General features: G+C 39.7%; 1 protein-coding gene across 1 annotated transcript in view; it reads left to right on the top strand.

The window, feature by feature from the left end:
* Nucleotides 1-21611, top strand: part of LOC147914354 (uncharacterized) — a 119090-nt gene extending 97479 nt beyond the window's left edge. The window contains 4 exon segments of the mRNA XM_087444430.1: nucleotides 13151-13341; nucleotides 16494-16621; nucleotides 21461-21486; nucleotides 21489-21611. Coding sequence (XP_087300556.1) covers nucleotides 13151-13341; nucleotides 16494-16621; nucleotides 21461-21486; nucleotides 21489-21580 — 437 coding nt within the window. The 3' untranslated portion in view covers nucleotides 21581-21611.
* Nucleotides 21612-23352: the final 1741 nt, after the last annotated feature.

The raw sequence follows: 23352 nt of genomic DNA on the forward strand, positions 1-23352 counted from the left end.
GTCCACGTGTTTTTACTTCCTCTACATTCTTGGTCTATATTCTTCCTCTATATTCTTGGTCTCCCGAAAAAATGTGCCAATATTCTTCTTATGTGATTGTGACACTGCTCACCCCTCTGTCTGTAAGCTATTGCTTTGTGCTTTTTTCTAGTACTGAGGCTAGGGACTGCCTGTTCATCACTTCTGGTGTTCTTGGTCTATCTCGGTACCAAACTATATACATTTTCAGACAGACTTCTCAAGACTTCTCAAGTAGTATATAGACTGTCACCTAGAGGGAAAACAAAATTAATTGATGCAGGACTGAATATTGTAATCTGGGCAACTTTGTTATTGGCTATAACCATGAGTAGTTCCATGGAGCAAACAAGAATGTGAAATGGAAGTTCAATTATTTGTGGTTCAAAGAAAAGAGAGCCAACCTGTGGATTGTTCTTAGTAGAGTGGTTTAATAATTTCTGATGAAAACTTCAAACAGGGGGTCTTAAGTTAGAACTGATGACTGTGCTTCAGAGGACATATGAACTTCCTGAAATTATAAATAACATTTTATATTTAAGAAGTTGTGTGTTTTCTTAAGGAGATAATCAATAGCTTTCACTGGATTCTCTAAAACAATCATGAATCCCTAAAAAATTATGAACTGTTGGTCTAGGTCAGGATTTGGCTAATTTTTTCTAAAAAGTGCCAGATAGTAAATATTTTAGGCTTTGAAGAATATACAGTCTCTGTAAACAAAGGGATGTGGCTGTGTTCCAATACAACTTTATTTACAAAAACAAGATGGCCCAGGGGCCATAGTTTTCTGGCCTCTGGCTTAGGCTATGATTTGGTAACTCAGAGCTTTCAAAATACTGTGCTGAAGTACATCCAATTTTTCCCTTTTATAAAAACCATGTTTAATATATGATTTTCATTTACTGAATTTTGTTTCTTCTTTCTTATTGAAGTATAATCTACATGGGGTAAAATGAACAAATCTTAAGTGTACAACTCAATGAATTTTTGCATATGTATATACCCACATAACCACTACCCACAACTAGATATAGAATATTTCTCTCACTCCAGAAAATTCCCTCATATTCCTCTGTAGTCATAATCTTCTCCCTCTCCCTGGAAGTAACCACTCTTCTCTCCTCTATCTCCATAGTTTAGTTTTACCTTTTCTTGAACTTTATTTAAATGAGAGTATAGTGCTGTGTGTATTTTTTTGTGTGTTTGGCTTCTTTCACTCAACATAATGTTTTTGAGATTCATCTGTGTTTTTTAACATACACAGATTTTTGACATAGATATCCTGGTTCATTTACATTACTGTTCCTGAAGACTCTACTTGCTTGAATAACAAGAATTTGTTGATCCTTTTGGTGTTTGTAATGTTAGACTAGGGGCCACAAGAAGATGCAGGAGAATTTGTGTTTCCACCCTCCCACCCCTTAGAGTGAAACCACAAACACAGAAATTGCAATTCAAGAACGCTTAGACACAAACAGTGTCAACAAATTGAAGCATGAGCTCGCAGTACTCTTTCTCATTGGAGAATTTAAAGGTTTAAATGTATTCTTGACAAGTGAGGGCTCCTGTTTCTCTTTACCTTCATATCAGTAGAAACTAATTTGGTTTTATGCTACCATTGGCCCATAGAATTGTGAGGAAGTTTCTGATGTCCTTTGGTCCAGTGCTTCTCAGACTTTTATGTATATATGAATCACCCAGGGGTCTTGTTAAAATGCAGATTATGATTTAGTTGGTCTGGGAGTGGCCTGAGAATCTGCACATCTGGCAAGTTCCCACATAGTGCTGATGTTACCCTCATGTTTCACAAGATTTGAGTAGCAGGGCTCGTGTCTAGTAATCATTATTGATGTGGTGTAGACCAGAGACGATGCTATCCAAGGGCAGTGACGGTGAAAACTCAGAGAGAAGTTAGATATTTATGAATTAAAATGGGTAGAAGTTGCTGAGAAACTGGAATAGAACATGAGGGACAGAAGATACCAGATGATTCCTAGGGGTCTGCCTTAAGAAATTAGATAAATCCGGATTGCTACCCAGCTCTGGATTGCTTCTAGCTCTGAGTCTTTTGCAGCCATGAGAACTTAAGAATTTTGGTTTCTGCTGGAGCAACATATGTTTTCCAGCATATCTATGTCTAAACTTTAAAGTTCTGAACACTCTTTGTTTTCCTCTGTTGGCTTTATTGTGGATTTTTTCTCTTTCTTTTTTTTTTTCCATGAGGAAGATTGGCCCTGAGCTAACATCTATTGCCAATCTTCCTCTTTTTTTTTTTTTTTTTGCTTGAGGAAGATTGTCCCTGAGCTAATATCTGTGCAATCTTCCTCTATTTTGTATATGGGACGCTACCACAACATGGCTTGATGAGTGGTATGTAGGTCCACACCTGGGATCTGAACCTGTGAACTCCAGGTCACCAAAGCGGAGCGTGCAAACTTAACCACTAGGTCACCGGGCCAGCCCAATTGTGGATTTTTTCTCAAGAAAGGCCTGCACTCTCTGTATCATAATATTTACCTAGTTTGTTCTCGTGATGCTACCTAACCACCTCTGCTTTTATGTGATAAATATTGACATAACATATGCTTTTAGATTGTTAACACATTATGATCTTCACATGGACTCACATCCATCACATCTTCCACTGCTGTCTTTGTTAAGTAAGTATTACTTCATCACGGGCACATTTTTAGACCCTCCTACAACCGGAAGATATTTTTACAAAAACATCTGATTTTGATTTCAGTCTCTTGCTTCAGCTTACCTACAATCATCTCTAGGAACTATTGTTCACCACAGCTCATGTTCATGCATGTGTTATGTCTCCACTGAGCCCCAGATGTACACATGTTATTACGTAGGGACTTTAAACATTTACACAGTGATTCTGCTTACTCATCCTATATCTTATAACAAGCACAGCCTAAAGGAAGAGTAGCCAGCTCTTTTGCCTCTGAAACCCTTCCTCCCCTATCTCCATAATTCCAAAGCCCTCTTTTCAGATGCTTACATAAAAAACATTTCCATTACAAAGTCTTTCTTAGTTTTATCTTTTAAAAAATTGTGTGTATTTGAAAAATCTCGTGCATAGAGAATGATATTTGTAACATACAGACAATTTGAAAGATAATTGTAAAGCATAAAGACTAATTGGAAATCCCTAGTGTATGTACCACCTATCTTAAGAGACAGAATATCGTCTGTTGCATATGAACCCTCTGCACACATCACCCTGCAGCTAGAATAGACCATCAATGGCCTGACCTTTGTGAGAACCTTTCTCCTACTTTTATTTAGAGTTTTTTCCACGTATGTATGCATCCTTAAAAATTAGCTTAATTTTGCTTCTCTTAAAATTTTATATAACCGGAATCATTCTGTATATATTATTTTGTGATCTGCTTCTTTTGTTTAACATTGTTTATGAGATGCACTGATGTTAAAGCACATAGTTATGGTGCATTCATTTTAATATATAGTATCCTATCGCATCGATATATCACACTTTTTGTATTTATCAAGTCTATTATCGATGGGCGTTTAGGTTGGCCAATTTTGGCTTATTACAAATAATGCTTCTATGAACAGATAGAAAAAACTTGGAAGTGAACGTTATTTGGGGAGGCAAGATTTGAGCATTTACTTTGCTATACTGAGTTAGAAGTGCTTTGGGATATATAAGTGGAAATGTTGAGTAGGTATTAGGATATAGGATTCTGGAGCTCAGAGCAGGATTTGCCTAGAGATGTAAGTCTGACAAGCTATGGCCATGGTTGACATCCAGAGAGAGATTATAGTGTAAAGGGAGAACCCTTAGCCTTGAAAAACTCCAATAGTCAATGATCAGATAGAGGAAGCTGAGTTCGCAAAAGAGACTGAGAAGGAATAACCAGAGATAAGTGGAAAACCAGAAAAAGAATGTGCGTTTTTTTTATTTTTTAAGAAATAAAAAGAATAGAATGTTTTAAAAAATAAGCAGTGGTTAACAGTGTCCAGTCCTGTTTAAAGTATACAAAATGACGATTGAAATATGTCTGTTGGATTTATCTACTAGCAATCATTAGTGATCTGCATGAGAGTTGTTTTGGGGGAGTGACAGAGGGAAAAACCACATTGGCATGAAATGATGAGTGAATGGGAAATAAGAAAATAGAGATAGAAAGTAGAGATTTTGTTTAGAAGGGCAAGAAAGAGAGATAAAGTGATGACTGGAAAGGAATATGAAGTTAAAAGAACCTTTTGGTTTTCCTTGGTGAGACTTGAACATGTTCAATTTCAGTGGGAAAGATCCATTTGAGACAGAATGATTGGATATATAGGATGGCAAAAGTATAGGTGATGGTTTGTGGTTCTGGAATAGGCTGGAGTTGATGGGATCCAAAGATTAGGAATTGGCTTTTGAAAGGATGAGAGATGCTCAACCAATGTAAGAAGAGTGGAGAAAGATGAAAAAAATATGTGGAAGGATATGGTAGTGGAGTGTTGAGCATAAAGTAGGTCATTGGCTTTGAGGAATGGGGAAGCTGGAGCTATAAGGACATGTCTAAAGAAGAGTGACATAGATTTGAAATAGTAATTTTAGAGAGTGTCATGCGTTGGCCAGACAAATGTATCAGGATGCTGATCATTTGTTTAAAATGTAAGTATATTGTATGACTTGCTGCAGTGCAAGGCCAGAGAACATAGAGAGTGTTTATGTGGATTTCTGATTATGACAGAAAAGTGAGACAAGGCTTTGGAATACTGGCTAGATTATCAATGAAATGGTGGATCATGGAATTTAAGCAAGAAGAGAATAAAGTGAATCTTTTGTGTTTATACAGATACTTTCATGACATACTGTCTGTAGTCAACATTCAGTTGCTCAAAACTTCTTACTGCTGTCAGGTGTTATCCACTACATCCAGCATAACTGTATTAACCACATTTCATATGTAAATGAATGTGGGACATTTGGCCCTTGGGAAAAAAAAAAGAGAATAAAGTGGAGAAATTAGAAAGCTGATGGTAGGAGTAAAAGTAAAGAAGACAGTTATTTGGAGTCCCTGATGAGGCGGAAGAATGGTCACAGCGGGAGCAGTTAGAAAAGTTATAAGCTGGAAGGAAAAGAAATTGGAGTCTAAATGAGGGATGCCCTAGTTAGTAATTTCAGGGTATGACAAAGTCCAAGGCCATGCTAATGGAGTGGGTGGCTGATGGGGTGCAGAGGAAGGTCGTAAGTGATGAGGAGGTCAAGAACCTAGGTGGGTCATCCATTTGCCTACTGAAGTCACCCAGGAAATTGGCAGGACTTGTGGTGGACAGGAAGACTGTGATCACATGCTCAAGTCTTTCATAAATGGTGGTGACTGAGGGATAAGTGAAGTTGATATGTAACTACAAGGGCGGTAAATGACAGCTGAGAGGAAGGGGGGAGGCTGTCATGCATGATGTGAGGGGAAGTGATAATTGTTGGCAAGAGATGATGGGGAGCACAGAGGACAAAAACTTCCTGTTCTGATTTTGAGCTACATGGCAGTGAGAGAATGAACAGTCTCTACTTGTGAGAGATGTGAGAAAGTATTTATATTGGGGGTCTCCCTTAAGGAAAGGTAGGAGGATTAAGGAAAGAAACAAATAAATTCATAAAGGATTTAGTGAATGGAGCAATATTTCCCTAGAGCTCAGCTCAGGGGTTTAGATGGGGTAGGGGAGGGATGGGCTGGGTCAAGGGCCCAGAAGTACCAAGCAGAAGGGATGAGAGTGGAGGAGAGAATGGTCGGCCAGAGCCTCATACGTTGGGTATTCCTGGTGAAAATGCCTGGTGGGTTTTCAGTTAATCTCTTTTAGGAGAGTGGGCACTGGGCCTCATGTCCAGACGACTTCTCTTAGCTGATGTTAGCCCCAGCAGCTGCAATTTTGGCCTTGGTGTTCTTCTAGGCTGCAGCCCTGCAGTCAAGGCATGGGATGGATGGTGTAAAACCCTTATTGTTATTCAGCCTATAACCAAAATTCCTGGCTATGAGTATTTGCAGCTTTTATATCCTAGCATCATACTCACTTGCCATAAGTTGGCTGGGATCTATAATAATGCAATCATACACTTTCATACGTTTACAGGCTTTAGAATAGTTTACAAGGTACTTTCAAGCACATGATCCCGTTTAATACCATGCGTTTTTCTTTTATAAACACAAAGCTTGTCTCTGATGGATTATTTGCAATTCTGGGAAAACTCAGGCTGAGAAAGGAGAATTTTATTTTGGGTTAATAATTTCAGTTAGGTTAATTGGCTTATGGAGTGGGGGCAAGACGCACATGGAGGGCGATTAAGATTTGAAAAATAAGCATGGGGAGTGAGAGGCAAGGTGTACCCCTTATCAATTTTCAGTGACCCTGAATGGGTGAAGTTGAAACTAATTTTAGCAGGTGGGTCTTCATGTTGTTTGATCATGGCTTCCCTCCACTCTTTATTTTTTCATTTTTCACATAGTGTTCCTCCAGGCAGGCATCTATATTCTCTCATTTAACTTTGTGACTCTTCGAAATTGGAGGGAAGTGGCAGATATTGTGAAAATGTGACTGGTACTGTAAAGCTCTGGTTGGCCTTGGAAGTAGCCAAAAGAGGTAGAAAGAGCATAAAGTCTTGAAACTTAGCCTCTTATAGATGCTCAAGCTTGAATAAGATACATAGCAGATCCTGAAGCCCATTTTCCTCTCTGTTAACAATGAACATTATGAAACCCATTTACCTGGAACAAAATAGACATTCAGTGAATGTGAGGCTTTCATTTCTTTCTCTTAGCTGAACTGCTGTTTACACTTGGCACTAACATGAAGTTTGAAAGTGTAGGAAGGGTGTAAAGAGGTCTTTTGTCCAAGGCAAACTAGGGCAAGTGTTAAATAATGTGACATGTTTTATTTTACACTTTCTGGATATCCTGATGCTAGTTTGAGCAGTTAAATGTTTTTAGAGAGTGGGTAATATTTTCCTATAATTGTAGGCTATATTAAAGTACACAAAATTAAATGAGGGGTTTGAAAGTTGATGCAGTCTACCAAGAATTTAGTCATTTGGGTAATGCAGAATTATTCGGTCAGACAAGGGAAAGAACTTTTCAGGATTCATCATTGAGGTATTCTTTTTATGGGAAGAAACAGGAGATAATTTTTTGTAGTTTGAATGGACTGATACCACCGGGTATATTTGTGTAGATTCATCCTCTCTCCTTCCCTCTAGCAGACGCGTTAATTGTCAGGTGCTCTGGTGTTGTATATGGTATTTTGATTAAAGGGTCTCTTAACATGGCTCATCTTTTATTGCACAGACGGACTCAGTGCTTTTTGCAGTCTCTTTCAGCGGCTTTACAGATACCATGGAAAGAAGACTCAGAGAACTGATACTTTTTTTAATTTCCTCTGTTGATTGGCTTATAGTTACGGTTCATGGATTTTTTTTTAAAGGATTCTTATTTCTTCAAACAAAAATAATGAATTTGGGGAAAGTTTTCTCAAGCAAAAAGTTGGTCACTTAATGGAAAGTTTAAGGAAATGCTTATGTGAATCCAACACCTAGAATGTGCCTAAAGAAAAATCCATTCAGTCCAATAAGATCAATATATTTTCCTTTCTTTTTTGTTGATAAGTCTTAGAGGAATTTTCACACCAAGATTTCTGAGTGGTATTTGGAGGATTCTTTCATCAACTTGGCACAGATAGAAATGTCATCTTGACCTTGTTTCTGAAGGATGTTTTAACCTCACGAATTAAGCAACCTCCACTGCTATTCAGTCAAGCTCTCTTGAGAGTGAAGGGCCTTTGATTAGGGAAATTCCCTAATTGGATAGGACCTCTCATCATAAAACAGTCATAACATGTTGATTATAATTTTACCATTAGGAATTCCATTGCTTAGCATAAATGGATTGTAATAAGAACTTGATTAACCTAAGTCAGTTTTCGCCTGGAGATATTTGGAACCATTGAAAAGATCAAGTCACCTTAGCAATCCAGGACTCGAAGGACAGAGGATGGGCTTTTGATTCATGATAGAAAAAATAAATATTGTACAGCAGAGTTTGGGTATTTTTTAGAATAGCAATCTTCTACTGATTGCTAAAGTCTAATACTTCTTTTCTCTATGTTTCTCAACTTGCATTTAAAATTTTTATTAGGGGCCGGCCCCGCGGCATAGCAGTTAAGTGTGCGCTCTCCGCTGCTGGCGGCCTGGGTTTGGATCCTGGGTGCGCACCAAGGCACAGCTTGTCAGGCCATGCTGTGGCGGCGTCCCATATAAAGTGGAGGGAGATGCGCACAGATGTTAGCCCAGGGCCAATCTTCCTCAGCAAAAAGAGGAGGATTGGCATGGATGTTAGCTCAGGGCTGATCTTCCTCACCAAAAAAATAAATAAATAAAAATTTTTATTATGAAAATGTGCACAAATACACAAAAGAATTATATAAAGAATTCCCATGTACCCATCATCCAGCTTCAACAATTACCAGTATTTTGTCAATCTTGTATCATCAATCCCCTCTACTTTTTGTTTGTTTGCTGGGATGATTTAAAGAAATCCCAGATATATTATTTCATCCATAAATACTGTGGTATTTGCCTCTGTCAATCTATTTTCATGTTGTTAAAATAACTATAAATGCTAAAACTTACAGAGTGCTTTATAATTTTGAAGTGCCCTACCTCATTTGGTTATCATAAAAATTTGATGTATATTATTATCACTATTGAGTAGATTAAAAAAAGCCCAGAGGTTTTGAGTGGTTAAATGAACTTCTCAGGGGTTATTGAATAGTGACAATGGCTTTCAGACATTTGTCTCCTACAAATATTTAACTCAGTTTCACACTCTGTAGCATATATGACCATATCAAGTAAAAAGCTATTCCTTAGGGATTTGACTTCAACTGCTGTGAGCAGAGGCTTCCTTCTTTTGATAGTGTCTTACCTGGGGACCAACTACAGAAAGTTGAGGCTAACCAGAGGAAAATGGCCACTCGAGATGTGTATTAAGTATATCTCTTTATTCTGATGTTTTGATATCTGGGGCCTTGCTGACCCTGGAGACACTGTCCCTCCCAAGGCTCCATTTCCTAGAAATAGTTAGGGATTTACCTGCAAGTGAGACTTTCATATGCAAACCAACCAATCCAAAGCCCATACCCCTGAACTACCTCCTTTACCTAGCTCTTACACTCCAGGCCTCTCTCTACCTGTCCTTATAACTGCAGGGCTAAGTACCAGACAACAAGGGAAACCCCCATGCCCTAGAGCCCTCCAAAATTATTCAAACTGGCCAATCCTAAGCCTGCTTACTCTGCCTCACCCATTCCTTCCTTTGGAAACCACAACAAAGGCTCTTGTCTACATTTTCCCCTCACTCCCTCTGCCTCTTGACTGACACTAGTGCTTCCCCCAGTGGCCCCTTGTGGTGTGGTGTGCCCTTTCTCTTGGGAACTGTGAGTGTAACAAACTCTCTTTTCAATGGCAGTCATCTCCTAATCTGTTGGCCTCACCATTCCTGGATAATAATAAAACCTACTTTTTAAAACAAGGTGGTAAAAGCTGAGTAAAATCTCTTGGGACTAATATCAAGGCCTTGCTGCTGGAAGATCTGACAAACTTAGTAGGAAGCAGGTGAAGGTCCAAGGTCAGATAATCAGGTTGGAGATCAAACTCTGTAAAAGAATAGGAATAGGGGACAGGCAGTGAGGTCGACAGCACATGAAAGACATCGTAACTGAATGGCAGCAGGCAATCATTCAGTTATCTTGCTGGCTTCCTGAGGTGGGCTGAATTCCAGGGGGAATTATACTTTTTCTTAGGTATGAATAGCATCTCAAATACATTCCCCCAGGACTATAGGAAGGCAGCATTCCTTTGCACCCTGATGTTGATGCCTCTGCAGTATTTCTTCCCTTAGGTCCATCATTCCTGCTGGTCCTGCATGACCCATCCAATCTTGCAGTAGTCAACAGTGAAAGACCACAGTCAGGTGCCACATAATGAAGTTTTGGTCAACAACAGACTGCATATATGGCAGTGGTCCCATAAGATTAGTACTGTATAGCCTAGCTGTGTAGTAGGCTATACCATCTAGGTTTGTGATGTTTCATAACAATGAAATTGCCCAATGACGCATTTCTCAGAACATATCCCTGTCATGAAGCAACGCATGACTGTATATCTGAGGCTCTCAGTACTTGACTCTATCTCAAGTGTTTCCTCTTCTCTGACTCTCGCGTGCTCAGGCTAACTCTTGCATTTCCAGCTCAGTTTCCACCTCCGGTAGAATTTTAGATCAGACACCACAGAGCTGTCCAAGTCCAATATCCTCACTTTACAGATGAGGAAACTGAGCTTCAGAGAGGTAAAAGACTGGTGCTGAGAACATAGGCTGCAAAAAGGTGAAGGCCTTTTGACACTAAAGTACAGATTGCCTTACTTCGCTGATAATTTTCAGTAAAATCTGACTTCTATTCAATATAGATCATATCTCACAATAACAAGTTCCAGTGGACTATGAATTACTTGGCTGTAGCACAATTAATATAGTAAACATTTATTTAGATAACTGGGAAATTAATTATTTCCTTATGAAAAAATGTTCTTATGATGGTTTATATCATATTTCATTATAATTTGAACATTGTAATATGCTAGATTTTTCTTTCAGACTTTTGCTAACATATGCAGAAATACACTCACAAACACACAACCACACAACATAAACACACCTCACACCCAAATACTCACTCTCCTATTGCCTTTAAAAAAAAAATTCTTGAGCCAGCCCTGATGGCCTAGTGGTTAAAGTTTGGCGCGCTCACCACTTCGGTGGCCCAGGTTCGTTTCCCGGTCACGGAACCACACTACCAGTCTGTCAGTTGCCATGCTGTGGCAGTAGCTCACGTAGAAGAACTAGAAGGACTTACAGGGCTGGCCCCGTGGCTTAGCGGTTAAGTGCGTGTGCTCCGCTGCTGGCGGCCCGGGTTCGGATCCCAGGTGCGCACCGACGCACTGCTTCTCCAGCCATGCTGAGGCCACGTCCCACATACAGCAACTAGAAGGATGTGCAGCTATGACATACAACTATCTACTGGGGCTTTGGGGGGAAAATAAATAAATAAATAAAATCTTTAAAAAAAAAAAAGAAGGACTTACAACTAGGATATACAACCATGCACTGGGGCTTTGGGGAGGAAAAGAAAAAAAGAGGAAGATTGGCAACAGATGTTAGCTCAGGGAGAATCTTTCCCTGAAAAAAAGAAAAATTCTGTAGCTCAAATTAACCTATATAAATGGATGGGGCAATAAATTAATAGGCTATATGTTAAAACACTTCACAATAACTCATTAATTTTGATATGAATTGATTTTAAATAATGTCCTAAAAGTATACTATCAGTTTAAAGAGGTATTTTATTATTTTGTACTGGTTCTGAGAAATATATGATTAAAGCTTCATTATTTAGTAATGAACTCAATTATCCAAGATGTAATCATGGACCCAGGACTCACATGCCTCTGTTAACTACTAAAGTGACCTGGACATGATTAGGAAGATTTCTGAGGTCAGTGATTCTCAAACTAGAGCCATGAGAATCACCTGGAGGGCTTGTTAAACCGGATTGTTGGCCCCACCCACAGAGGCTCTGATAAATTAGGTCTGGGGTGGGCCCCACGGATTTGTATTTCTAACAAGTGTCTGCTGATTCAGGAACCTCATTTGGAGAGCTGCTGCCTTAGTTAATCGTTTACCTGAAAGTCATACGAAAAAACGAGCTGGGGGGAGTTTCCTGATTCCTTCAAAGCCAACTCATGGGCTTGCAACCTTATACCAAGAAGACAATGTTATGACCTACTCTCTTCCCTCTGCCCTTACTGTGACTGAAATTTTGCAAGTGGAGGCTTCTAAAACCCATGCAAGCAGTAACCCAAATCACACAAATAGGTGAAAAATACACCAATAGCACCAGCTACTAGAATAGATACACTAATTCATGTAAGCCTTAATGCTTTAAAGCAATCAGACTGATTTTATATGTCCTGTAATTTGAGAATGAGGGACGGTTCCACATTCTTGTGCACTATCAATTTGTAAGAAATGTGAACATATTTTTGATAAATCTCCACTAGCTGTGAGCATTGCTATCCTGTAATTTGGGTGTCACTAGCACAAACTAAGGTACTGCTGCTTCTGCTGTAAGCTGCCTTTATCCATATATGCTATTGCTATTTTAGTGTATTGGTATTGTCGATCTTCATTATTTATGGATTCCATATTTGTAAATTAGCCTCCTTACTAAAATTTATTTGTAACCCCAAAATCAATACTTGTGGTGATTTCCTGGTCATTGGTAGACATATGCAGAGTGGTGACAAATTTGAGTAGCCCAAGGTGCGTGTTCTCAGCTGAGATCCTACAGGAAGTGGCTCTGCCTTTGTGTTTCAGCTCTCATGCTGTAAAGCAGTGTCCTTTTCACAGTCTATTTAGTGCCATGTTTTTCACATTTTTGTGCTTTTTGTTAGTGATTTTGCTGTAAATGGGCCCCAAGCATAGTACTGAAGTGCTGTCTAGTGTTCCTAAGGGCAAGAAGGCCGAGAAATGCTTCAGGGAGAAAATCTGTGTGTCAGACTAACTTTGTTTAGGCATGAGTTACAGTGCTGTTGGCCATGAGTTCAATGTTAATGAATCAATAATATATATTAAATAAGGTGTTTTTAAACAGAAACAGATAAAACAAGGTTATGTATTGTTCAGTCAATAAAAATATTATAACCAGAGGCCCCCAGGAACCTAACCCTGCATTTCCCCTGGGAGCAATGATTGAGTACTTGCTAATCCAGTTTTTTCAGCAGCTTTATAGAACATAACTATCATGAATAAGGAGAATCAACATGGCTTGGATTTGCTGAGGATACCATGCTTTGTGAATTTTATTCATCTGTTGATTAAATTTACCAACTCATTTCATGTTATCAGCACTATATAGTCACTTCTCAAATATGACATTAAAATGCAGACTTTCCACATAAATAAGTAAAAATGTGACTCAGGTGACTTGAGGGATCTGCTCATGTGCAATGGATCAGGGAGCACAGTATAATATTTTACTGATTTTTTTTCCTTCCCTTGTCTCCACAAAATGGAAGTATTTGGCTGCTTCGCTCTTACCACCAGGAGCGTAGGTTCCCTGGGCCTGCAGTGTCCACACCCACGGACCCTGAACATCGGGAGAGTCCCCAAGCTTTCCGAGGCCTGCCTGGTCAGAAGCCTGGAGAACTTAGGAGTGGTAACTGCGCTTAATGTTGCTGGCCTCAATATGGTGAGACTTCCTGGGCTCAGACTGACTGTCATTGGTGTCTATGTTCCTACATTTTCAGAACATAAAACTAATAATGCTTCCCTGCCTTTCTTACTTCATCATAAGTAATGCTGTGAAATGTGTGTTTAAGGGGAGAAAGAATCCCATATTTCCTGTGTGATATAAAGAGTTTGAACATTGGATTATGACTACTCAAAAGAAGAAATATTTGAAACTGGAGGAGCAAATATGATTTCCCTAAGGAAACATTGCTATTTTGTTATGGAGTAGGTAATAGTCTAAAAGTTGACCCGTGACTGGATCTTTTGCCACTTTTGTAACTGAACTAGTACTTAACAGTAATTCAATCAAACTATTGAACAAATAAGAGATAATGAAAATAGCTATCATTTATTGAGCCCCTCCCGTGGTCCAGAAACCGTAGAAGGCACTTGTTACACACACTATTTCATTAGCTTCCCATCTTTCCTGTGTGAGAAGTGGCAGTATCCCGATTTTACAGGTAGAGTCATTGAGGTTTCAGGAGTTGAAAGAGATATGGTACAGGTCACAAAGCTGTAAGCCTGGATCCAGGTTTGCTGATTTCCCCCCATTGTATCCCACTGGCTCCCATCTATGTGGAAGGAGAAGGGAGTCTGACTTCTCCCTCCAGATATGATTAGCCAAAGGTGATGTGACAATGGGTCATAGGCTGATTTTCACACACTGAGTGTTGATTTCAATTCTGTGAACTTGGGGTGGACAGTACTTCTGGCTGAGAATGGATTGTCATCATGCCTTTTGATACTGGTTGATTGGAAGCCAGTGAAAGGATGTTCTGATGTGAGCAGTTGAATTAAAATTTTTATGTGCTCAGTTTTCTCTTTTGCCAGCTTCATCTTGGGCTCTGAAGTGTTCTTGCCTTGAACACTGCCCTGAATAAAGTAATGAGAGAAAAACAATACTACATTTCTTTTTTTCTTTTTCTAATCAAAATGTCGTGTCCTTGAAAGGAATTCTCCATTAAAAGTTGACAGTCTGCTCTCAGCTTGCTTAATGATGTATTTATATATGTTTGGGGAAGTCTTTCACAAACTCAAAATTTTGGGAAGAAATAAGCTCTCATTCTTAGTCTCTTATTACGGAAAACACCAAGCTCACATAGCAACAATAGCTTAATCTTACTCAATTTCTAGTCATTCACATCTAATTAATGAAGAGCTCCTAATTTAGCCTTATGTATGCCATGTTAGATTCCTTGATATCCTAAATAAGATGATGGATGGTATACAAGGGCAGAGCCTATTGCTCAAATTATGTGAATCTGGTTTAATAAATGCTGTGTCACTATAATATTTGAGGTTCTTTAGTTAGTCTAAGGACAATATGGGATAAGCACTTCCATGCCTCTCTGATTTATATATTCCAATGGGTATTCTGTAGATTCTGGCACTAAAACAGACACGCAAGATCACAGACTTGGAGCTCAGCCCCAAAAGGTCTTTGGGGCTCTAGCTATTGATCATGAAGCAAAGCACAGCTCCTGGCACGTGGTCAGTGCTCTGTAAATTTGAGTTAACTTAATGCCTGGGGTGAGACCAGGCTATATCACAGTACATGATGTATCAGTTGAAATTTTGTGAATCAAATCTCATTTTGCATGCATAGTGAGGGTTTGTTATATTTAGGAACTTTGCCTGGAATTATTTGTATAATGAGTAGCTACTTCCTAATTTGCCTACTGTCTAAGTTTGACTTTCTCTTACATAGGGTTTCCTTGAAGTGTGGATCACCTGTGTGTATGAGGAAATAACTTAGCAAAACATGGTATCCTGGACAGGATGTTTCCTGTGATTTTCCATGTTTTTGTGTCCTGGAATGTCAAAGATCCTTTATGATCTCTGAATGTCATGCTTTGCAGTAAGTTCTTAAGAGAGTCACCATGGAAGAAGGGCATTCTCTCTTTGCTCTTGAGACTAGCATTGTGGCCCAGATGGAGTCCAAGGTTTTCAAACTGGGCTTTTGTACTCATTGCTTATATAAGGAGCATAATTGTATATGGGCACTTAAATCAGACTATAATGAGTCAAGGGAGTAGATATTACAGCATAACTATAATATATCATAGATGGTTAGACAGACAGATGATAGAACACAGACAGATAATATAGATATTAGTAAAGACATAGAGATGGATAGTAGGGGTGGGTGAAGGATGTACAGGACTTGATTTGCCCTTCTTTGTGGGTGTGAATATCCACGTGTATATGAAAGGCTAGGGCTTCTAAGATCTTGCTCTAATATAAATAGTGAGGGGGAAAATCTGAGTCTGTGTTGAGTGCCTAGCACCATCCTAGTTGTAATTAGGTGCTTATTAGTGATTTTTTATAATGATGATATTAGGGAGATAAATAAAATCTTCCTATTAATAGAGTACTACATAGTCATTAACATGATGGTTAAGAATAAAAACACAATGAGCAGTGGTTAAAATAAGCAGAAAAATCACATAAAATCTTGGGGTTAATCATATATTTGATTTGATTTTCCTAAGTTTATTAGGCTCCAGCTTGGTACATTTTGATCCTCTATAACACTTCAATTTCTCAGAGTTTCATAATTCATTTTATTCTAATAATAATTTAAAACTGAACCTACTTGGTCTAAACTTGTTCATTTTCGAATCTTATAACTAATTCCATTTTATATCATCAGTTTATCAAGGTCTCTCTTACTTGCTGATTTTATTAATCAGATGACTGACTCTTATCAGTCAGTTCTCAACGGAAAGTGCATTAGAAAAAATATGGGCATTGGAACCAGTAGCCCTAGATTTAACTGTTAACTTTGCCAGTTACTTAGGAACAGTCTCAACAAGACATTTAACTTTCGGACCCACAATTTCCTTATTTGTAAAGTGGGGATATTAACATCTATTTTGTAGGATTACTGCAAGGATTAGAGCTAGTGCATATAAAGTGCCTAGCTCAGAATCTGACACACTTTAGGCACTCCTCAAATGAGAACTATTAATATGATGCTGATGCTGATGGTTATAATGCATCTGAACAAATGCACACTTATATTTCTAACACACTTGATGTATTGTCCTGTTTTCTCTGTGCAGAGAGACCTGTGCTTGAAAATAAATTCTTGTTTGTTTCCTCCTGTAGGTGAGGGATCGGATCGTCCACCTCATTGTGACGCAGTGTCTTAAACTGGACAGTCTGGTCCTCAGCCCCTGCTCTCACATAACAGACCTGAGCTTCGTGGAAATCAGCACCTATCTGCGAACCCTCAGGTACTTCCTGCTCTGTTAGCATCCTAAGCAGATCCGAGCAAAGTGGTCACATTGTTCTTTAGGACTGTGGCTTTGGTCTTTAGATTTTTCTTTATTTAAGTCACCAGAATGACCAATATACTCTTGTCAATGGATTAGTTAGAAGCCAGGATTCTGCCTGATACACTTTTGTGACTTGGCAGAGCAGCCAGCATCCTTCCATGGAGTGACCTCACCCATCAACACTGACTGGAATGGAATGAAACAGAAAGGAATGGATACACAGTTTGGGGATGTATGAGATTTTGTTTACCAAAGGTTTTTTTGAAGGACAAATTTAGGATATGATTTCAACAGCGCTGTGACCATTCTAGATTCCTAAAGGGCCTGTCTCACAATATCATTAAATGGTTCTACTGCTTCTTCCTTTCACCATCCAGTCTAGGCAAGAGCTGGTATGATGGGAAGAGGGAAGGCAAGGCAGAGCAGTCATAGAGGAGATGCCTTCCACAACAGAAGCCCACTTACCCAGGAGTATTCACGAGTGAAATGCGTGGCACTACAGGGGATGTTCTAAGGTCTGAGCCACAGCACTATTTGCTTAATTTAGTCCCATCTCATGACCTTTTTCCTCACTTTCTTTTAACCCAGAATTACAGAGTTGCAAAAAACCTCCTATGTTTATATAATATGGCATTATTAGTCTCTGTTCCAGTTACTGTTGCTGCATAATAAACTACCTTGGAATTTAGTGGTGTAAAAACTATTTTACAAGACTCACAGATTCTGTGGTTTGTGAATTTAGACAGGACACAGGAAGGACAGCTTGTCTCTGTTTCACCATGTCTGGGGCCTGTGATATTGTGATTTATAATAAGAAATATATATTTGGGCTTTGACCCAGTTCCTGACACAGAACTCCTAAAACCCTTGGAATTTCCTGTGATAAGAGTGATTAAGGTGTCTTTTGTTATGTGAATGAGGCAACTAGTGGAAAGCCCTTCAGCAACCTAAGGATGGGGCTGGTTGCCAGAGGAACAAAGCAGGAGTTTAGAGGGTTGGAACTTTCAGTCCTGCTCCCCACCTCAAGGGAGGTGAGAGGGGCTGGAGGTTGAGTCAATGGCCAGTGGCCAAAGATTTAGTCAATCATGACTATGTAATGAAGCCTCCATAAAACCCCAAAAGGACAGAATTGAGAGAGCTTCCGGATTGGTGAAGGTGAGGAGAGTTGGGGAGAGAGGTGCACCTGGAGAGGGCATAGAGGCTCCGTGCCCTTGCCCTTGTAGGGGAGGAAGACAATTCCTCTACCCGTTCTGGGTCCTTCTGGCTGGGCTATGAATTAAATTGACATGAGACAGAATAACAGGAGAAAATCAAACAAAGCTTTATAACATGTATACATGGGAGAGACCCAGGAAAACTGAGTAACTCCACCATCTGGCCGAGAATGCCATCTTAAATAGCATCTGCAGCTCAAGACAAAGGAGGGTGTTGGGGGTAGTGGTTTGGGACTTCAAAGCAGAAGAAGGCAATTCACACGGAAATGGAAAAGCAAATGTTTGGTGTACAGAACTTTGGTAAGGATGGGCTTAGCAAGGACCCTTACAGTCTACCAATGCCCAGAGTTATCTATGGTGATGGCCCATCTTGGGGACAGGCTTTTTTATTTTTTATTTTTTTTGAAGAGACATAAGTGTAGCTGCTTCTTTTTATTTATTTATTTATTTATTTATTTGTGAGGAAGATCAGCCCTGAGCTAACATCCACGCTAATCCTCCTCTTTTTGCTGAGGAAGACCGGCTCTGAGCTAACATCTATTGCCAATCCTCCTCCTTTTTGTCCCCCCAAAGCCCCAGTAGATAGTTGTATGTCGTAGTTGCACATCCTTCTAGTTGCTGTATGTGGGACGCGGCCTCAGCATGGCCGGAGAAGCGGTGCCTCGGTGCGCGCCCGGGATCTGAACCCGGGCCACCGGTAGCGGAGCGCGCGCACTTAACCACTAAGCCACGGGGCCGGCCCCAGACTTTTTATCTTAAATTATTTTAGGCAGTTAGGGGGAAGACCAACATTTCTTTGAGAGTCTTTTGTTTTTAAAAATAATCAAGCCAAGGCAAAGAGACACATTTTGGGGTGGCCAATTCTGATCCCCCACACCCTATACCGATTGTTCCATCTGACTGTTTCTGAGTTATATCCTTTTATCATAAACTAGTGATCTAGTAAATAAAATTTTCCTATGAGTTCTGTGAGCCACTCTAGTAAATTAATTGAATCAAAGGAGGACATTGTGGGAACCTCTGATTTATAGGCAGTTGGTCCGAAGTACAGGTAACAAGCTGAAGTTGTGATTGTCATCCTGAGTGGGAGGGGGTTTTTGGAACCTCCAGTTTGTAGCCAATTGGTCAGGTCAGAAGCACAGGTGACAACCTAGGCTTGTGACTGACGTCTGAAGTGTGGTGCTGGTGGGGGGCAGTCTTGTAGGACTGGACGCTTAATCTGTGGGACCTGATGCTATCTCCAACTAGATAGTGTCAGAATTGAGTTGAACTGTAGGACTCCCAGCTGGTCTCCTGCAGAATTGCTTGTTGGTGTGGGGAACTCCCCCCAACTCTGGAATTGGTACCAGAACCTATTTAGGCCTCAAGAGGGAAGACTCAAAGGCTGGGGTGACTTAATGGCTGGGTCTAGAATCTGGAGGCACCTTCACTCACATGTCATGGCATCTGGACAGGGATGACTTGAACTCTGGATTCAGCTGATACTGTCAACTGGGGAACCTACACATGGCGTTTCCTTATAGTTTGGGCCTCATCACAGCGTGGCAGCCTCAGGATAGAGATACTTCTTACATGGCAGCTCAGGCTGTAGCATGACTATCCCAGGAAACAAGGAGGAAGCTGCATCATCCTGTATGAACTAGCCTCGGAATTCATGTAGGGTCATTTCCTCTGTAGTCTATCGATTGAAGTAGTGACAAGCATGCCCAGTTTTATAGAGGAGGGCACATAGATCTCACCTCTCAATGGAAGGAATATCAAAAAATTTTGCAGCCACTAAAAATAAATAGCCACTGCTGATTCTATAGTTGAGGTACCTAAGAGTCAAAAAGGATCAATAACTTATATAACTTCAAAACTAATGAGAGACTTAGAATTTTTGAACTGAAGAAAACCTTAAAGATCCTCTAGTCCAAACACTTGTTTAAAAAATGAGGATATTATCGATACCCAGAGAGGTGCAATGACTTGCCCAAGCTCACACAACTAGGCAATGGCAGGGCTGGAATTAGATCCCCAGTCATCTGACTAACAAATGCTCTCTCCACCACACTCAATAAGTATTAGCAACTGAGCAATGCTCACGCCAAACTCTCTCTCGTGGAAGAGAACTTTGGGACAGCAAATGACACCAGCAGGGGCATCAAGGACTGCACAAAGTAGTCACTCCTGCTGCTACTGAAAACCTGGGAGACAGAGTAACAGCTGGGAAATCCATCAATCTGCCACCTCTCTAATAAGATTGCTTTCTATTGATTAGCACTCCCACAGACACACGTATAATCATCATAGCAACTCTAAATGATAAGCAGTTATTCTCTTTTTTTTTTTTCAAGGGAAACCAGAGCTCAAAGGAATTAAGTAACTTGCCCAAATTCACCTAATTAGTAAATGGCAATGTCGGCCTCCACATCAAGTCATCTGGCTGTACATCCTATGCTATTTTTTCCTAAAAGAGAAAACTGTTTTAATCTTTAATATACAGTATAAATAGATAAAGGTACCCTGGTTCTATGAAAGTTTGCTTTCTAAGAGGGAAGGGAAGGAATGTCATGGAATACATCATAGAACAAGTGCATGAAGCCAATACTTTTGACTCCATCATCTGAACCCATCTAGTGAACTTTCCAATTCCCAAGAATGTCCTCTTTCCTTTAGAAGAAGGCAAAGGGAGTAAAAGGCAAGCAATACCATTCCTGCTGCCAGCAGCGCACCCCTCATTACAGGCTCTAACCCATGGCTCCCATCCAAGCCAAGCAGAAGCTTTCAGAAATGGCCATTTGCTTCCTTGGAGAAGCAAGGCAGGTAACGTGTGGTGGTTTCTGGAAATAAGACCCTAGAAGAGAAGACTCTGGAGGTGATTTTTATCTTATAAACTTGAAGAGTTGTAAACTTACTTCACAAGTGAACTTAGAGATGGAAGAGGAAAACAGATTAATAATATAAAATATAAATAATATAAACAATAAAAAAGTAAAATAGTTATTATTATTATTATATCTGTATAGATGTTTGTACATAAGCTCTTCCCTATTATGAAAGTTGAAGCTAGTTTTGCTCCTGTAAAAATTCAACAATGATTTCGCAAATAGTTTTATTGAGAAAAGTCTTGATTCACTTTCTTGATTTTGATACTTAAAATACTTGAACAAAAGCAGCAAAAACATTTGAGCTTTATTTGAACTCTGCTCATGGACATCTTGTTTATATTGTCTTTAACACCTTTTTAAAATAACTCATGATCAGAACATTCTGTGAAAATCTAGGTAAGGCTAAACTTGTTTGGATACTTAGAGCTCATGTTACTTCAGCAAGTAGATGTGAGGAGAATAGAAGACAGAGCTTTTGGTTAGGAAAATGAGACTTGGGCAATGCCCAACGTGATTTGAGTTACATTGGTGTGTGTCTTCTTTATAACATCAAAGTCCACTGAAGTGTCCTCTCAGCTAGTTAGTTAAATATGAAGCTAATGTTTCTTCACATAGAATCCCACCAACTCTTGTCCTGTTAGCTAGGACAGGGGAAGCTGAGTGTGCCAATTTGTGAAAAGTCCCTACTAAATCCTTTTACCTAAATTCTACAGGTATCTTGATGTGAGTGCATGCCAACAGTAACTAATGCAGGAGTCCATGCATTGGCAAGAAGCTGCCACCAGCTCAAGTATCTGGACCTAAGCTCTACAGGGATAAGCAAAAGAGGGTAGGACATTTACAAATAATCTTTTTTTTTTATCCAGTTGCTTTAAGAAAATGTATTATTACAAAATGTTAATGTTGTTAATGTTAATTATACATTTCAGTTTATCATTTTATGGGCACCTTGTGAATCTATAACATAGACTATGATGTTATAGGCCAAAATGAATTTCTATAGATTCTAGAAGGAGAAAATACATGATAAATGAAAATATGAATGGAGGAAATTTATCCAATCAACTGAGGGGAGAGTTATTTGCCAAGAGGGATATATACAAATGGTGTATTGTGTATAGTCTGATATGAACTCCCCCACAAACTTGGAATTAAAATATGGTCCATATCACTTTACTTTTCTAGTGAATTGCTTACACAAGGCAGGAATTGCCTCATTTATAGGAAATCCATTTTCTTCCTAGTTGGTGTACCTTCTTGTTAAATTATCCTGGAACCCTGGAGCCTTACATAGTCTAAAGAGGAGGGAAGGTCTGTCCAGTTTCACCCAGGTGAAGAGACTGGAAGCTCATGAGTCCACTACTGCTGTTGCTTCCTGCTTCCACAAGGGGTGATGCTGAAGACTCATCTTTCTCAATTCAGTAGATTCCAGGGTCTCCTGCGGCAGTGATGCTTATGTATCCAGATCTCTGCTGAAGCCCACTGGGTTCTTTAAGGGAGAATGGTCTCAATACGTCAATTCTGAGCAGTGCGCCCCAAGACTGGGATCTCGAGATAGTTCCTATTGGTGTTTAGTTCGTTCAGTTTCCTTACACGGCTACCTCCCAGGGTATTAGTTGACTGGTTCTGACACCTCTCAACTCATGCTTTCTTAACCACCATCTTTCTTTCCTCCTCAGTCAGCATTTCCTTTTTACACTCTCAAATCATAATTGCCCTTCCCCAGGATATTGGAACTATTAGACCACTCTTCCAATGGAGGCCACTCCAGTCATTCCAAAGGGCCCTACATTTACCCACCTGAGGAGAATTCTCCCTTATGCTTGGGTGCAGGGCTACCTTCACTAATGTTAAGTAAAGTCAAATGCACAATGTAAGAAACAAGTAATCGTAAGTATCATTGTCAGGGTACATGCCATTCCTGTAAGTAATGTTAATTAGCCAGAATCCTTGTTCAAACAGCAATACATATCAGGTATAATTGATACATTTAATATTTAGAAGTGCCAGCCCCAGAACAGGAGGTATACACTAGCCAGACTCTCCTTTTTGAATATCTTCATTTTTTTTGGTCACATTTATTATTATCAGGATTCTTTAAAAAGAAAACTCAGTATTAAGGAAATATAATGACCTTCTCTGTCTCTTTTGTACCGTACATACACTATTTTAAGAGCTAAAGATACATAAACCTGTAACTTCCCAGAGTTGATAAACAAGATACAGAGTTTATGACCTGGTTACAAATAACGATAAGATATTTCCAGGAAAGGTCTAGACAAGTGTTTTCCAACAGAAATACAAATCAATCCATATGTATAATTTTAACTTTTCTAGTGGCCATATTAAAATAGTAAAAAGAAATAGGTGAGGGCCAGCCCGGTGGTGTAGCGTCTAAGTGCACGCGCTCTGCTGCGGTGGCCTGGGGTTCGCAGGTTTGGATCCCAGGCACGCACCGACGCACTGCTTGTCAAACCATGCTGTGGTGGCATCCCAGATAAAGTGGAGGAAGATGGGCACAGATGTTAGCCCAGGGCCAATCTTTCTCAGCAAAAAGAGGAGGATTGGCATCGGATGTTAGCTCAGGGCTGATCTTCCTCACAAA

Source organism: Ceratotherium simum, chromosome 20, assembly GCF_057802395.1.
Source record: "Ceratotherium simum simum isolate JZ-2026a chromosome 20, ASM5780239v1, whole genome shotgun sequence".
Classification (NCBI taxonomy): Eukaryota; Metazoa; Chordata; class Mammalia; order Perissodactyla; family Rhinocerotidae; genus Ceratotherium; species Ceratotherium simum.